General features: G+C 38.8%; 1 protein-coding gene across 1 annotated transcript; it reads left to right on the top strand.

Annotated features, from left to right (window-relative positions):
• Positions 1 to 1,134: 1,134 nt before the first annotated feature.
• zmp:0000000662 (RING finger protein 145) lies at positions 1,135 to 17,062 on the top strand. The gene is made up of 11 exons (XM_053336105.1): positions 1,135 to 1,397; positions 4,085 to 4,423; positions 7,483 to 7,591; positions 8,709 to 8,800; positions 9,736 to 9,977; positions 10,553 to 10,728; positions 10,851 to 10,991; positions 13,136 to 13,318; positions 13,455 to 13,602; positions 14,333 to 14,689; positions 15,486 to 17,062. Exons 2-11 carry the CDS (start codon positions 4,255 to 4,257, stop codon positions 16,446 to 16,448), a joined length of 2,580 nt encoding a protein of 859 aa, XP_053192080.1. The 5' UTR covers positions 1,135 to 1,397; positions 4,085 to 4,254; the 3' UTR covers positions 16,449 to 17,062.
• Positions 17,063 to 18,428: the final 1,366 nt, after the last annotated feature.

The raw sequence follows: 18,428 nt of genomic DNA, 5'->3' as shown, positions 1-18,428 counted from the left end.
GGAATGACTGAAACAGAGAGTATCAGTGGTGTTTCTAATATTTTGTCCACCCCATTTACTTACATAAGGGGTATTACCAACACTTTTCAATATAATGCACTACTAGTTCACCACCAGCACTATTACTATCACCTATCTAATAATGTTTAAAAAAACCAACAAGCTTCTTTAAGGTATAATTCATGGCAGAGCTGGTAGTTTTGGATTGGATTGAATTAAGTTGCACAGGTGTTCGTAATGAAGAGGCCAGTGAGTGTGTTATCCCAACACAGAGTAAACATATGAAATATCATTTCACAATATTTAATATATATGTTTTTATTGATTTCGTACACAAAAACTGCAGCTAAGAATTTAAAGTTGCTGCTAATGCTGCTTGCTAAAAATGGCAGCATAAAATACACATTATTTATTATTAGTAGTAGTAGTAGCAGAGGTGGTAGTAGTATTAGTAGTAGTGGTGGTATAGTAGTACTAGTAGTAGTAGTAATAGTAGTAATAGTAGTAGTGGTAGCAGCAGCAGCATTAGTAGTAGTAATACTAGTAGTAGTCAGATCCTTATTATTGTTAATATAAATTAATTAATGGTAGTAGTAGTAGTAGTAGTAGTATTAGTGGTAGTAGTAGTAGTGGTAGTAGTAGTAATAGTAGTAATAGTAGTAGTAGTATTAGCAGTAATAGTAGTAGTAGTAGTATTAGTGGTAGTAATTGTAATAGTAGTAGTAGTATTAGCAGTAATAGCAATCGTAGTAATGGTAGTAGTGGTAATTGTAGTAGTAATAGTAGTAATAGTAGTAGTAGTAGTAATAGTAATAGTAGTAATAGTAGTAATAGTAGTAGTAGTATTAGCAGTAATAGTAATAGTAGTAGTGGTAATAGTAGTAGTAGTCATAGTAATAGTAGTAATAGTAGTAGTGGTAATAGTAGTAATAGTAGTCTTAGCAGTAATAGTAGTAGTAGTAATAGTAGTAGTGGTAATAGTAGTAGTAGTAGTAGTAGTATTAGCAGTAATAGTAGTAGTGGTAACAGTATCTTAAAACATTTATTTGTTTATTTAATTAATTAATCCAGAATACTTCACCCTGATTGGTCCGTCCGACGTGACGCGTTCACCGGAAGTGGCCACGCAAGCGACAGGAATCATAACATTGCATTTTGAAGTCTGTTTTACTCCTCCTAAAAATCATTTAATGTGAGCTCTTTAACGTCGCTGTCTCCATGCGGGCTGTCTCTAAACATCTTTGAGAAGAGGAAGATATCGGAGCTGTGAAATAAATCCTGTTTCAGAGCCGTGAAAACATGCTGCTGCTGAAAGCTAAGAAAGCTAAATACCAGCAGCTGCTACTATCCTCAGCTAGCAAATGGCTGCTCGGCTGTGATGTCTGTCACTGTGCAAAGTAAGTGAAACAGTCTCAGTTTAAACATGCCAGAAACTTAAACGCTTTGTGCAGATTATACTACATTTGTCCGGTTTAATTCCTGCTCTTCTAAAAGGGTTAATTATATATTAGAAATGCAGACATCCAGAGCTCGGCCTGCAACCATCTGCAGGGCTTTAAATAGACTTAAATAGACTTAAAAAGCATTTAATGTAGTTTCCTAATTTAAAAAAAAGACTATAAATGACGTTTAAACGCCTTAAATTGTGTTAATATAGATCTGTATTAGTCATTTCATTAATAGATGCCAAATATTAATAGCTAACTATTTTGATATTTTGAGTCCAGCTGCTCAAATGTGAATATTTACTGCTTTCTTTAGTCCTCTTTTACATTAAACTACATATTTTGTGGATGTGGACAAAACTAGGGCTGTAGGTAATGATTAATTTCATTAATGATTAGTCGTTCAGTTATTGTTTCAGCTAATGGTTGAGTTGTTTGGTTCATTAAATGTCAGAAAACGGTGAAAAATGTTTCTCAAAGCTCAGAGTGATGTTTTCAGATGTCTTGTTTTGTCCACAACTTGAATACATTTAGTTTACTGTCATAGAAAATAGAAAATATTCACATTTGAGTGTCTGGAATCAAACAATTTTGCCTCAAGCTATAAATCGATTATCAATATAGCTCCCAGCTCTAAATTGCCCACCCTTCCCATAATCGATTAATTGAGTAATTCTTCTAAGAAACAAATGTCTGAATTGACTGATTCCAGCTTCTCAAATGTGAATATTTTCCATTTTTTCTTTGTGATGTGGACAAAATAAGATATTTAAAGACATAACCTTGGATTTTGGGAAACCATGATCAACTTATTTCAGGATTTTCTGACATTTTATTGACCAAATAACTAACTCTAGTGACGGATAATAAAAATAACAGGCCTAATATTTTTTCTTTCCTGTTAAAACATTTTTGTACGTGTTATTTTGAGAAGATCGTGTTAACTCTTCATCATTTAGGTTGACATAATCAGATTAATTAAACATTTGTATAATATCAACTATGACAGGACCTTCATACTCCTGCTTGAGGTCCAGGGATTTCATAAAAGAGACTCACGAGCACTGCTTACAATTGTGTTTTATCATACTGGACACACTAAACTGAGGGCAGGGTGTTATTAATCAATCAGAGGAGTACTGTAAGGCTGCAATCAACTAATATCTTCATTATCAATAGGTCTGACACATTTTATGTATTAATTGATTGATAAAATGTCAGAAAGTAGTCACATTGACGATCATTATTCCTTGAAGCCCAAGTCTGACCAACAACCACAACCAAAGATGTTGAGTTTACTGTCATGAAAAAGTGGGACAATAGCACATATTCACAATTGAGAAACTGGTAACAAAATCAAAATTGCTAATTAACTGTCAATCCACAGATCACTGTTGCCATGACAACAAAGGTTGCATATCTTTAATGAATTTGAAAACTTGTCTCCAGTGATCATTTTAACCCAAACCATGATCTTTACATAGTTCTAATCAAGTCAACTAGACATTAACCACAGCTTCCTTGCGCTTTTCCTTTTCTTCCTTCATCCCTCCTTCTCTCTTTCGTTCCTTCCTCTCTCTTTCCTCCGTTCCTTCTGTCCTCCCTTCCTTCCTCCCTCCCTCTTTCCTTCCCTCCTTCCTTTCCTCTGTCCTTCTTTCCTTCCTTCCTTCCTCCCTTCCTCTTTTCCTTTCTCCCTCCCTCCTACCTTCCTTCTTCCTCCCTCCCTTCCTTCCTTTCCTCTGTCCTTCTTTCCTTCCTTCCTCTTTTCCTTTCTCCCTCCCTCCCTCCTACCCTCCTTCTTCCTCCCTCCCTTCCTTCTTTCCTCCCTCCTTTCCTTCCTTCCTCCCTCCTTCTCTCTTTCGTTCCTTCCTCTCTCTTTCCTCCCTTCCTTCTGTCCTCCCTTCCTCCCTCCCTCCTACCTTCCTTCTGTCCTCCCTTCCTTCCTCTGTCTTTCCTTCCTTCATTTTAACCCAAACCATTATCTTTACATAGTTCTAGTCAAGTAAACTAGACATTAACTACAGCGTCACACCTTAAAACATCTTTATTTTCATTCCCTAAAGATCCTCATGTGTGAGGGCAGCAGTGGAAAATACAAAACAAAAGAAACTGTAATAATACATAATAGTTCATCAAGGGTGGAGATAATCATTCATTAATCGTAATCGAGGTTTAAAGTTCAATTAATCGTAATTTTGATTTTTGCCATAATCGCACAGCCCTACAATCCACAGATCATTTAATCAACCAGTCATTTTAGGTGTAGAGCTAAACTGTTGAATCCTTTGCTTGTGGTCTTTCAGTCAACATGTAGCAAAGAATATCTACTCATAAAGGACAAGTGTTGCAAAAACTTAAATGAATCATTTTATAATGGGCTATTATCTATCCATGCTCTGCCCCTTGTTTGTGTCCAGTTTGATTTAATTAATTATATCATCGGGAATTATTGTTATCTCCTGCTGGGAAGTACTGAAAAAAAAAAGTATTCTTGGCCATATCATCCCTACTGGTTTACTATCCTCCAGTATTTTTGTGAATCAAGCCTTAAATTGCATGTAAAAGGTTTTTAATTGAACTTAATTGAACTTCTGACTTTCCAAACATGAGTTGTTTTTTTTTCTTTGTTTGTCTTTCAGATGACAAGAAGACGACCCAAACAGTAGTGAAGCTGCTAGTAGCGTGTGTGTCCTGTACAGTGAAAGAGTTGACAGCTAACAGCATGTGACACAAACACAAACACACACACACACACACACACAGAGAAGCGCTCTGCTTACCAAAAAAAAAAGAAAAGTTGGTTTCAAAGATGCCTCGTCTGGAAGAGTTGGCCAACGTTGCCCTCAGGGTGCCGAGCATACTGGTGCTGGATCTGCTTTATAAATGTGACATCGAAGGTTTAACGGAGCACCTCAAGGCCAAAAATGAAGACATGCTCTTCAAATACAAATACGTCATCTGGAACATGTATTACCTTGGTATGTATACATATACCACTTATTTAAAGTAAGGTTTGAGTTAATTTGTGACTGTTTCATCTACATTTAATCAGTGTTTTCAGATATGTAGGTTAAGTTTTGTCCTTCTCTGAAAAGAACAGGCTCACATCTTTCAAGTTTGTCTTAAAATGATGCTTATCTTCCCCATATGTACACTGGGAAGGATATTGGTTATTAAAGGTTGAATATGTAGAATATTTATTAAAAGCTATATTTAAAAAAAAATAATACAGCCACGGGGCGTTTTGAGGGGTACAGAATGAAAGTATTGCTTTTCCATAAAAAAAAATATTTAATCTGAATTAATATTTTTAAATTTTTTTGACGGGTTCGACAATGACGTTCTGACACGTTCTGTGTACCAGCCAATTAACGGCCGGAATTGCGGGTTGCCAGGGTTGTCTGTTGTTCCGGCGCAGCTACTGTAGGCAGGCACTGGGTGAAATGGAGTTGTAAACAAGCAGAGCCGTGTTGGACTTACTAAAACCAGCGTTTTTTGCTCTCAAGTACAACTTTTCATCACAAAACTTCGAAGGTAAGACAGAATATCTGTTAGTCGCTGTAAATAAATGGTTGTTTAACTTTGTATTCTTTGGCTGCTGGTTCACTGAGTTTTAAGCGCAATAATAGTGGTACTGTTGAACTCGCCAGGGTCTTAGCTTTCATATGAGATGCTATTTGTTTGTGTACCATGAAGTATCAAAACGGTAGCAATGGAAATGTGGAGAGTGGGTTGACTTTCTGACGCTATTCGGATTTTGATATTTGATCATTAACCTCTTAACGCACGCTGTTCCGTTCACGGGACGGGACGGATGTTAGGAGGTAGCCACACGTTCTTCTGGATGTTTTAAACACCAACCCTTAAACATATATACTCATGCCGTACATCGTTGGAAAGCTTAGATTGTTCTGATTCATTCAAGACCACTCACAACTTATATGGTTGCTCACAGCCGTAATAGTATTACCGATTAGCTCGGCTAGCCACTCAGCTAAGTGAGAAAAGCTATAATGCTACATACCTTCAAAGTCTTCCCTTTATCCACAACGATCATCTTATGACTCAGGACTTTCTGTACAGCTCGCCAAGTATCCATTCTTGTGAAATATGAAATCCGTTTTCCATAAAACCGGAATACTTTCCTCAATATGTCCATGTATTTAGTCCCACACGTAACGTAGTAACACAAATAACAAACCATATACGGTCCGTTTACGTCATTTCCTGACCTGCACGTCCATCTCAGAGTACGACCGTGAGCCTCTTCTGCTTCTGACGACACCACACACAAGCCAATCGGTGCTTAGGATTAGGCAGTACACGCAGAGACCACATTGCTGCTACCACTCCCACTGGCGTTACAATGTAATGTACCTCAGTGGTTTCAAGTCAGTTACAGCGAGGGTATGTTCGCTTCCTGTTTTCAAAATAAAAGCACCAACTCTATCGTCATGGTTTTCTTAATAATAAAAGGCAACGGGTGTTTTATTTTGTGAAAATGACCGGAAGTGCGTTACTCGCTACGGCTAACTTGAGTGGCTCCGAATTCGCAGGAACAAAACTTTAAGCAGATGTTATTTGGACAAATTAGCGTCACATTGTGGATCTAAATGGCTACTTTCTCGCCTAAAAAGGTTAGTCATGTGGATAAAGTGGTATATTTACAGAGTTAGAGCTAAAATAAAATCCGGCACCGGACCTGGCCACCCCGACTGCTGGAATTACTTTTTGGTTGTTGCGACTACGATCTCGAGACATTAGATGGCGTTGTTCTGCTCATTCTACATATTCTCCCTTTAATCATTTCTGCTGGGCATATAGCTATGATTGGATCCTTTTATCAACATATTTACTGTACAATTAAAGTGAAGGGGGAAAAAATCCACAGTTTTTCTTCTGATCCTTGTGTTGCAGCTCATCAGAGAAACACTATCAAGGAAAAATTAACATAAAGAGGGAATTTTGCTCTAAAAAAAGACACCAGACACCAAAAAGGCACCATCTCAATTATGCCGACTCATTCAGGCATTTTTGCTCTGTGGATCTCGTCCCTCATCTTTTAAACTGGAGTCACACTAAGAAGGAATCATTAAAGCAACCGACTCCAGCAACTCTTTCATATCAGTACATATTGGAATTTGGGAATTTGAGTATTATATTAACCCTCCTGTTGTCCTCGAGTCAAGGAGGAGGAAGGGAGGGAGGAAGGAAGGGAGGAAGGGAAGGGAAGGAGGGAGGAAGGAAGGATGGAAGGGAGGAAGAAGGAAGGACAAGAGGAAGGAAGGGAGGAAAGGAGAGAGGAAGGAAGGAAGAAAGGAAGGAAGGGAGGAAGAAGGAAGGAAAGGAGGAAGGTAGGGGGGAGGAAAGAAAGGAAGGAAGGACGGGAAGAAGGAAGGATGGAAGGAAGGAAGGACGGGAAGAAGGAAAGAAGAAACAGTCAAAACAGACGGGGTCAATTTGACCTGGGAGGACGACACAAAGGTTTAAGATACAGCTTCCGAAATGTGAACCTTTCCTTTTAATAACAGCTACAAGAAGTGTGATTTTATTTTATCCACCCTGCAGATTTAACTAGTTAATCATAAAAAGGGTTTTTTTCATGGTTTGTGGTGGGTCACTTTCCTATTAGGGAGCTATCAACCTGAGAAGAATATCAGGGTTTGTAGTTTTAATCTACTTTAATGCTCAAAATGCTTTTTCAGAGGGTTTCCAGGTCAAAGAATTACATCCTGAAGGAAAGCAAAGACTCACTGTTTTCATCTTCTGAATATGTTCTGAATATATTTTTTGGACCTCAAGAAGCTGTTGAACGATGTGTTGCTGTATGATTAGACTGTTTCTGGCAGCTCACTCATCCTGATAAGTTGAGTCAACACTGTGAGAATTATTGAGGACATTAAAAAAAGCAAATTACAAGCAGATCTGACAACCAGGAGGATTTAGATGGGAATCTTTTTAATATATGTGTGTGTTTTTGTGTGTGTGTGTGTGTAGCTTAACCAAACACTGAGATCATTGTCCTTTTTCCTTCCAGGTCATGTGATCAACGCGGTGGTGTTAGTTCTGCCATTGAGACACATTGTGACGCTCTACCTCCATATTCTTGCTGCCCTCCTGCTATACATGGGGCATCAGATTTCCAAGTGAGACTACTACTACTACTACTACTACTACTACTACTGTTACTACGACGACGACTACGCTTCCTAGATTTATTAGATTGCACCAGGATCCGCTTTCTCCGGTGTCAATGCTTGGCTGCAGTCACAGATCTCCTCCCTCTGTGTATCCAGTATCATTCAGCCTCATATTTAATTTTAGAGACTCAGTTTACTGTATCCATTCAGCCTCATATTTAATTTTAGAGACTTGAGCGTACTGTATCTGGTGCTGAAGCCGCTGTTGTTTACCATTCACTGGCTTGTAAAAGTTGGTCTTGTAATGTGAGAAGCAGCAGCAGCCGTGGCAGTTTGCTCAATGCTATAAAAAGGACACAGTTTGCTGACTTAGACACAACAATACACTGATCAAATTGAGAAGAAGATGGATGAATTTATTAATAATGCACAAAGACACTAGTTAAATATGCTTTAGTCCTATTTTGAAATGATTGTACATGAGCAGAATAAGAATAATTACTTTATTTATTGTTTAATTTGTTAACCTCTTAAGCTCTGAGGCTCTTTTTTTAGGTTTCTGCTCGAAAATGACATACCCAAAATGAATAGAGTATATCTCTGCATCTACAAGGTCTATTTGAATCATTTTGGTGTCATAATAAAGGGAACACATGTAAAATGTGTTCAGATGTGTAAGTATCAGTATTTATGTCACTGGCTCAGAGTAAATTAAGATGGCACACAAGCATAAATGACTGATTTAATTTCTGCCTAAAAAAAAAATCACACATTTTCATGAATATCTCTTTGAAATGATGAGGATGAAGCTAAAACTCTATTTTGAAATTATTGTATATGAGCAGAATAAGAATAATTACTTATTTATTGCTTAATTTGTTCATTCATTCATGTCTTTATTAATTTAACTAAGTATAAAACACGTTCATTCCTGAAGTACCTCAGAGCCCTGATGTCTCTGTGTGCTAATATTTGCTGAATGTGGTGTCATTTAATACAGCACTCAGTTATTTGCAGCAGGTTTTTATGGTTGCATGTGTCCTGTTAAAACATAAACCACATAAATACTCTCTTCATACATTTGTAAAACCTTTTTTTTTTCCCTCTCCTGTTAATTTGACAGGGATTATGTTCGTGAGGAACTGCAGTATGGTTATGAAGGCGCAGTGTACCTGGACTCTCTGGCCTTCAACAGATTCGTCTCTGCACTGACGAGTGAGTACCAAAACCAAATTTATATGCAAAACATTTAGACAACGTTGCATCAGGCTGTAACTTGTGAATATACAGAAACTGTGTTGTTTTTCTAAAGAGTCTTGTGAAGAGTTTTTATAAGGTTCAAGCTTTAAATATACTGTCTATAATGATATACTGCTGTTTAATAGTCTGAATATGTTAGATAACTATTCATAAAAATGTAGGCCAGCAACTAACAGTTATTTTCATTATCAATTAATCTGTGTTTATTTTCTGGATTCATTGATAAGTTGTTTGGTTCATAAAATGGTGAAAATGTCAAACACTGTCTCGATGTCCTCAAATGCCTCGTTTTGTCCTGACATCAGTACAAAAAGCAAAGATATTCACTTTACTGTCAAAGAAAACACAAGAAACCAGAAAATATTCATATTTGAGCAGCTGGATCCAGAAAATGTGGATATTTTCTTCCTAAAAAAAAAAAAGAAAGGACTCAAAATGATGAATCAACTTTCAGAATAATTGGCGCTTAATTTAACAGTTGCAGCTCTACTACAGTTAAAGAGTCTGACTGTGTTGGCGAACTGTAACAAATGTCATGTTTGTAATAATGAAACTTAACATTTCACCTTGAAGTTCAAAAACGGTTGGAAGACGTTGGTACTATTTGCAAAACTTGAGCCCACTTATTTAGTTATTGGTCATCAACTCTCATAATGCAATAGGCCTTTTTTTTCACATGTCGGAGTAGAAAAAAGCTGGATTCCATTTAGCTGCTTTAGTTTCAGGGTTTTGGTTTTGTGCATGCTGGCTTACTGGAAGCTTGATGAAAAGTCTAAATGTCTTCTGTGTAAAAAGACTTTCAACGGCCGTGATCATCACATATAAGTGTATTTACACCTAATGAGTCTTTAATGTCACGTGTGTGTTGATATGTGTTTGTCTTTCCTCAGGTCAGATCATTCTCAGCACGCTGTGTGCCTTCCTGATGAAAACCAGAAAAGTGTGGCTGTTCTCCGTTCACATGCTCCCCCTGCTGGCCCGACTCTGCGCTGCTCCGCACGCCACGCTGCTATCCGTCAACACTTTCTCCATGGGACTGACCGGAGCGGGGATCGCTGTGTTCCTCCTCTCAAATCTCTTCGTGCCATATCGCCTCGCAAAGGCTGCCTACTCACAGCTGCTTCAGCTGGAGGTAATCTTATTGTTTTTTATCACAGCGTGTCACGTTTGTTTAAATAGGTTTTTAGTTTTTATAACTTGTTATCTCCCACATGTATAACAAAACACGAGGAGAGCTCGTTGGCTTGGTGTGAAATTGTGAGGTTGTTAACAGCTTTGGTTTTTAAAAAGCACTTCAGTAAACAATGTTATGTAATGTTTCAAGAGGTTTAGTGTAGAGTTGTTTGTTCTGATCGTTCTGCTATTTTTAACACTTTGAGAGATGATTTTGACCCTCACTAATGTGTAGTGTGAGTGGTGGACATCCAGTAATGAAATACATCAATAATAGTTTAAGTGAAGGCATCATAAGTGAAATAAATCAATGTTTCATATCGCACAAGTTTGTTTGATATGATTTCTTTTGGTTTAAATGTAGCTAGTATTTCTATTTATCAGGAATATGACATTTCTCTCTTTCATATATAATCATTGCTCACACTTCTCCTCTTCTTATGTTTTGGTTTTCTTTACTGTTTTTGTTCAGTATTCTCTAAGTCTTCCTCCTCATCAGGCTGTGGGTCTGTGGGTCTGTTTCCGCTCCCTCAGGTGATCGAGCTGTACAGACTTCTAGCTGTGGCAATCTCTCTGTGGAACCAGTTTGCCGTCCCAGTGCTCTTCAGTGTCTTCTGGTTCGTTCTGTTCGTCGTGCAGCTGTGCTCAGACGCCATGTCTGGTAGCGGCTCCGCAGCCCATCAGGGAATCATGTTCTTCCTGCTCACAAGGTGTGATGTGATTATGTGAGTCAATTATTCCTTTGTGTGCTATTAGTTTCATTTTTTTCTCATGAGCTGCTGCTGCTGCTGCTGTTGCTGCTGCTGCTGCTGCTTTCTCTCTCTCTCTGCAGTGTTTCTGAATGTTGTGCCACACCATACTCTCTTCTGGGTTTGACATTCGTGGTGTCCTATCTGGCGCTCGGGCTGCTCAACCTATGCAAGTTCTACCTGGGAGGTTACGCAGCTGTTCAGAATGAGAACGTTATGCACAGGTGACGACTTTTTTTCACACGTTTCTTTCCACATTTAAAGTCTCAAAAATGTGTCGTGCTGATTGTTTGAGCTCCACTGTGCAGAGTTGTAATAAATAATGATAATAATAATACATTTTATTTATAACGCGCTCAAAGACGCTTACAGAGAACACAAGAAAATATGGAACAAAGTGAAAAGGACATAAAATGAAAAGAACAAACAATGTAGAAGGTTAAAAAGACATGAAATGGAATAAAGGATAAAGAACAGTTTACAGGTTAAAAGACACTTTAAAAGGTGTGTTTTTAGGAGTGATTTGAAGGTATGGGGGTCTGTACAGTCTCTGATGGGTTTGGGGAGTGAATTCCAGAGGGTGGGGGGACGGCAGCAGCGGAGAAGGCTCTGTCCCCCCCAAGTTTGGTGCTTGGTCCGAGGGGATAGGGCGAGGAGATTTCCCTCTGAGGATTGGAGGGCATGGGAGGGAGGGGGGGTGTAGTGGTGGAGCAGGTCTGTGAGGTAGGTGGGGGCCAGGTTGTTAAGTGATTTGTGGGTGAGCACGAGGACAGTGTGAGATGGGGAGCCAGTGCAGTTTTTGGAGGACAGGGGTGATGTGTTCTCGGGAGCGGGTGTGGGTGAGCATGAATCAGGGTTTCAGCAGCAATATACTGTGAGTGGAGAATTTGACATTAGAGAGATGTTTTCACATTCATCTGCTGAAGAGGGAATGTTTCTCTGAGCTGAACATAAATCTGAGTTTAAGATTTGTGACTTTAAAGCTACTTTTGGGAGAGAGTTGTGTTGTTGGATGTGGAAACTGGAAGCCTCCTGTGCACAAACTTTTAAGTCAAGTAGGAAAATTTTGCCCAGCAGTTAAACTTCTGTCATATAAAATACAATTCACAGATTTCTGGATAAGTAGTAGCTATAATTTGAAGAATTTGTGGTAATTGAATTTTTATGTGGAAAAAAACATTACGAGACACACATTAATATTCACAGCAGACTTTTTAAAAAATGCTTTAAAACATGTCTGGAGGGGATCTGAAGTATGTTTATGTCTGTCTGTTGGTTTCTTCAAGTTTAATATGTGATTACAGCTTCTCTCTGGTGGCGATGGGTTACCACTAGGGGACGCCAAAGTTAGACTTGTTAAAATCTCACATAAGGAAAGGAAGGAAACATGGCAGCAGTTTTCTGAGATAAATAACTTTGGGAAATACTCTCCCTTTGCAACCATAAACTCTTGACATTGTTAATGTACTTAATCAACTTAATTCTGTCCAGATTAAGATTTTAATTACAATAAATTTAGACTCTGAAGAGCAGCATTACTCACAGAATAGATGAGATGAATCTTAATTGAATAGCAAATGTGAGGTGATTCAGTTAAAGAGAGTAAAACAGTAAAAGATGCTGTTGACAGTTATTTTCTGAATGCTTTCACACTAACAGTGAATCTTGAAGCACTAAATCTGAAACCATTAACACTTGCGGTCAATGCATTTACCAAGTGTTAACGCACATTCTCAAAAAAAAAATGTGTTCATTTTATAACACACTCTTAGCAAAACTGTGAACACTGCTCTCTACATTGCTACACTATTATCGAATTGCCTTTTCACATTTAGATATCACTTACAAATCAGTTGGTTGGCCAATACTGGACAGGGAGAAAAACAAATAATAAAGCAAATAACTTTCTACCCCCTTTTACTATTTATAGTGTGTTATATTTAGAATATGCATTCATACGTCACACATTTGGATACTGCTGTGTATTTGTTACTTCATGTCTGATTAACTTGCAAACTGCTGCACACAGAAAAAGCAGAACCCACAAGAGTTTTTCATTTTTACTATCGGTGCACAGTCGGTGCTTTATGTGCTTATTCAAATGATGGTGGTTTTTGTGTGAATTTATTTTTGCAATAATTTGGTTGCTTTCGTAAGAGATGTATAAAGGTTTTGTGGTTGTCTAGCCTATATATTTAGAGAGAGTGCGTCACATTTACACATTATTTCTTCATGTTCTCTTCCAAACAATAACTGTACTATCAACTTATTCTACCAGTCTACATGTCTAAAATCAAAGTGCTGTTCTTCGTTGTTACCCCCCCCCCCCCCCCCTTTTTTTCTAATTCTTTATCACTCTTGTTGTCAGAGGTGTGACTGAGGGCGTCACTCTGCTCCTCCTCGCCCTCCAGACGGGCCTGCTAGATATGCAGGCACTGCAGCGCACCTTCCTCCTCAGTATCATCCTCTTCATCGTGGTCACTTCGACTCTGCAGTCAATGATTGAGATAACAGATCCAGTCATTCTGGCCCTGGGTGCATCTCGTAACAGGTGACAGCAATAGCAATAAAGTTTATTTCTTTTTGTCAATATAAATGTGAAGTTTAAAGTTTAAAAAGTGACATACTGACATACTTAAATATAAAACACTTTCATGCGGTGGGTCTGTGTTTTTATTTGCTTCTAGGAGTCTCTGGAAACACTTCCGCGGCCTCAGCATGTGTCTTCTCCTACTAGTTTTCCCAGTGTTTATGGCCTATAAAATTTCTCAGTTCTTCCACATGGACTTCTGGCTCCTTATTCTGGTGTCAAGCTGCATGCTTACTTCACTTCAGGTAGGAGGAGTGACTGCACATGACTGTCTTATCAAATGTTCAACAAAACAGGTTGTATTACATGTTACACTGTGTCTGTTTGAAGGTTTAAAGTTACAAAAAGTCAATAAGTGAATCAATAAATGGATGTAATTCATAAAAACTCAAATACATCATTTACATAACCAAAAAGGATTGGTTGCTACATGCATGGTTGGTATATTTGCACACTTCATATGTTAAGTCAGACTTTATTTTGAAAACGTTGACATTTTTTTGACACAGTTACACCAGTCATCAGTTTTAGGGCAGCTTTTTAAAATGTTATCCTGTTTTATAAAGTTAAATGGGTCAGATTCCTCCTCCTCTTATTCCTGACAAACTTCTGATTAATCAGTAACAACAGCTCATTTGAATCTGTGTCAGAGATCCTCGCTGTGTGACATTTACTTAAGTAAGATATGAAAGAGTGAAAGTGAAAGAGTTTTTAATTTCTTTTTACTTTCACCTTTCATACATGTGGACGTGTTCAGCTCATTAAATAGCCATGACACTAATATTAGGGTTTAATTTGAACTGTTCATAGATGAAAATGTGTACTGTAAAATCTTTTGGGCAGAGATTTTCCTGGAAGCTGAACTGAAAGCCACCATTTATAGAATATAACATTTTACAACTCTGCCTCTAGTGGCCATATAAAAAAGTAATAAAGATGTTTTTAAAGTAATAAATATATTTCCTCTTTGTGCAGGTTACAGGCACTATGCTGATCTACTCCCTCTTCATGGTCGAGCTGTTTCGCACCGACCCGATCGAAAGCCTGGACGAAGTGATCTACTGGGTGAACGCTGTCAGCAGGGTGCTGGAGTTTGTGGTGGCCCTCTGCGTGGTGGCGTACGGCACCTGGGAGTCGCTGTTTGGAGAGTGGAGCTGGATGGGAGCCTCCGTCATTATCATCCACTCGTACTTTAATGTGTGGCTCAGAGCTCAGTCTGGCTGGAGGAGCTTCCTGCTTAGACAGGAAGCCGCTAAGAAGATCAACTCTCTCCCCAGAGCCACGGCTCAGCAGCTTCAGCAACACAACGACGTCTGCTCCATCTGCTTTCAGGTTAGTCAAACTGTCGGAGTCAAGTCATCTGATTGGTTGTAAAGCTAAAGCCGGGAACAATCGACACTATCTTACAGCTGAAGCCCAATCAGTAATGGGCATGGTTTAGGATTTAAATATCTCACCTCCTGACTTATTTTTAGACTAGTCCTATTGTCAAGATTATATCAACTGTGTTTGATGTGCTGTGACAGGAATCTGAATTGAGCTCTGTGGCTGATTAACAACAAATGTCCACTGTGTTATTAAAGTTATTAAATGTGTAAAACCGGTTAGACTTTAAACACTAACCTGTCTTTTCATTTTTAGTTTTTACTCCTTCCATTCAACCTAATTCAAGACATACAGATTTTCTATTCTAATTTATGGTTTATACATATTATATTTATTGATTGATTAATTTATTGATTTATTTCACATTAATCTGAGAGACTCGCTTGTTCATCACTGCCTGAAAAACTGACTGATAATATCCATGATAGAGTTAAAGAATAGTGTGTTGTCCAGCTCTACATACATGTAACATACAGTACTGTGTATGTGTAATATTAAATGTCAAGTGTACCTTTTTAAAGCATGTTGATCCTGTTTTTCCAGTTTAGCTTCACTTCTTCTTATACGGTTAGGCTTGATTATTTGGCTGTCAGCCATGTTTTTTGTTAAACCGGTGAATATTGTCTGTTCCTGGCAATGGAGAGTCCTTCCAGCTGTCAAGGAAGCAGCAACTTTAATCTAGGTTACAGAGAAGATGATAGCCTCACCATTTGCTAGTTTTTAAAGATGTCTCTCTTTACAGGAAATGACCTCTGCTGTGATCACCAACTGTGGACATTTCTTCCATGGCAACTGCCTCCGCAAGTGGCTGTATGTGCAGGAGACCTGCCCCATGTGCCACCAAACGGTCCGACCCACACCTTCAGATCAGAGCCAGGCTTCGGGTGACGCTCCATCAGCACCGCCTCCGAGAGACGCAGGGTCAGATCCGGCTGCACAAGAAGAAGAGCAGAATCTGGACAACAGCGCATCCCAACAGACAGAGAGCGATGTGGTTAATCCTTCTCCCCCCGAGCAGCTGGAGGAGACGGAAAACATTGGGGACGGAGATTGTGGGACAGCTGATGAAGACCAGTCAGCTGAATCTCACAGGAAGGCCGTCCAAGGTCTTCGTTTCAGCTCCAGTGGAGACTTTGTTGGCTTCGTCAGCCCCGTCGCAAGCTGCTCTCCAGCAGGAGTTTTTAGTTCTCATGTGCTGCCGGGTGAAACTTTTAACACGCACAACCCATGTGAGGAGAATGGTGTGGAGCAGTGTGGAGATGCTCAGGTCAGGTTTAGGCTACCACAGCTGGCTCCTGATGCCATGAATGAGGACGCTTTTGAGAGCAGATTTGACTCAAAAGGAGCAGGATTGGACAACAGCTCTGCTTCCTGTTCTTCAGTGCCACAAAACGGCGATGGTAAATACGACATTTGTGTCGGGACACATAAATCATGGAACAGCCTTGATTTACTAGAAACAAACAATTATAAAGACAATCCTGAGGCTCTCTCATTAGAGAGTGATAACCAAATGTCTGTCAGACTATGTCATGAAAACTCAGAACTCTTAGACTCTGTAGAGCGTCCTCAAAGTCATAACGGTAACGGCGTGTATTCAGACTTCGACCAAGGCTCGTTCAGAGAGGACGAACCTGTCTCACAGATCCCTCGGCGGTCTGGGGATGCCACCTTCTCTTGCACAAGCACAGACCACAAAGACTGACTGCCCTGCATCAGTGCCTTGACGGGTGTAAAAGGGTGATCCTCCACATTTGCCTTCTCTCTGTAAACCAATACAAAAAAAAGTATCCTTTACCAGACAGTATAATGAATGTTTATCAAATAATATACATCAGGATTGAATTTAGAGACAAAATTGCGTTGACTGAAAATGATGCACTCATTGTGTACAAGTGTACAGAAATTGTAAAGTAAAAATTTAAAAAATTAATAGAAATTACGTGTTAATATAAAGCAATTATCTTTCTCTGCTATTTACCTAATTCTAGCAGGTTACAGGTAAAAATGTTTACTAAAGAGAAAACTAAATGGAGTCTGATTCATTTTTATTTCTTTTTTTTTTTCTTCATCGTCCTGGTCGTCGTCATGTGTGGCATTTTTGTGAAAGCGACGTGACAAAAGAAAAAGCTTGAACAGTTGTCTTTGTTATTCATGGTCAACCTTTTGTACTGCAAAGGTTCTCATGTCCATCAGTTTTAATTTACAGCTGTGAACGTGTACTTTTCTTTCTGTCTTTCTTTTTCTTTTTTTTTTTTTTACTGAAGTCTCTCTCTGTTAATAAAACCACGACAGGTGCCCGATGTGTTGGTACAGTGTGTCAGTTTAATGAAGTCTAAACCGATCATCACATGTACTGAGACAATGAAAGTATTCAACGTCTACTGTTTCAACTTCACAGTCATCAAAAATAAAATCAGAAGCAGGTTTAATACCAAGTTGGTTTCAGAGCTTCTTCAAAATCATTACAGTGCATTTTGAAGTGATCTTCTAATGGTCAATATTAACAGGAGTAATGTTTATTTTTTGCTTGTTGTTTCTTCAGTTGTCTTTAAGATGTATGTCCAGAGTTTGACACACTAAAGGCTGTTTTCACATGAATCTGCTGAAAGTGGGAAATTCTGTGTTCACTGAAAATCTAACATTAAGGGTCGGGCCTATGAGCATAATCTGAGACATGCTGACACAATCCTTACAAAAGTTTGATGTGGGAAATGTGACGCCTTCAGTGCACAAGATATTGAGAATTTTTCTGTTGGATATTTTGTGTCCAGGAGAGGAGGATAAACTTTTGAAATGAACAATATTTGCATGTCTTTTTTAGGATATTAACGTGAAAACAATGAGAAAAAGAAGAAGTCCCGCATAATGTCTCACCTACTGCTAGAATATTTATTAGATCACATCAGGTATATTTGCAACACCACATTTCCATATAGGGACTTCCGCCACCATCCAGTCTGACTCATCGGTTTGACTGATGAGCACCTTAAACCAACACAAAGCACGTGTGTCACTAGTCAGAAACCAACATTACATAAAAAGAGTGCGATGACACAGCACAACAACAATGGCAATCCATGTCATACCAAAACCCTCCAATGGCAAAGAAAAAAAGAATGAAGCCAAGTGAATTCAGAGCAAATATACTGACATATCGTGACGTTTATAGTGTTATTAAATCAATTATATCAAAAATTCAAATGGGAATGTAAATTTGTCAAAATTCATCATGAATAAAACATGTCTACCTCCAAATGGCATTAAACTGTTACATATCAAGGATCTTACGTAGTAATTATACTTTTTTGTGGGGGAAAAAACAACAAAAAAACATAGACAACACATAATTGCTCCTGTTTTTCATGTCTTAACAGAAGATCTGGACTTTAATAATGAAAGGGCCTTTATTGCAAATTAAACGCTGACATGCCCTGACTACTTTGCATTTTTTTCAACAGCAAGGCTTGTAACCAATCTGCCATCACATCCGGCCTGTCACTCAGCAGCCACCCGGACGTATTTTAATCCTAGGTTGGCGACGGAATGAGCAAGCATGCAACCAAAGCTGTCCACACAGAAGGCAGTGTTCTTTCTAGGACGGCGACGGACAAACCCCCGCCCACCTCTTGCTCTGATTGGTTAATATTCGCTGCCGTCATTAGTTGGGCGGGTTCTATTTGAG

The sequence above is a fragment of the Scomber japonicus genome, chromosome 16 (genome assembly GCF_027409825.1).
Source record: "Scomber japonicus isolate fScoJap1 chromosome 16, fScoJap1.pri, whole genome shotgun sequence".
Lineage (NCBI taxonomy): Eukaryota > Metazoa > Chordata > Actinopteri > Scombriformes > Scombridae > Scomber > Scomber japonicus.
This window is presented reverse-complemented; position numbering and strand designations above follow the sequence as displayed.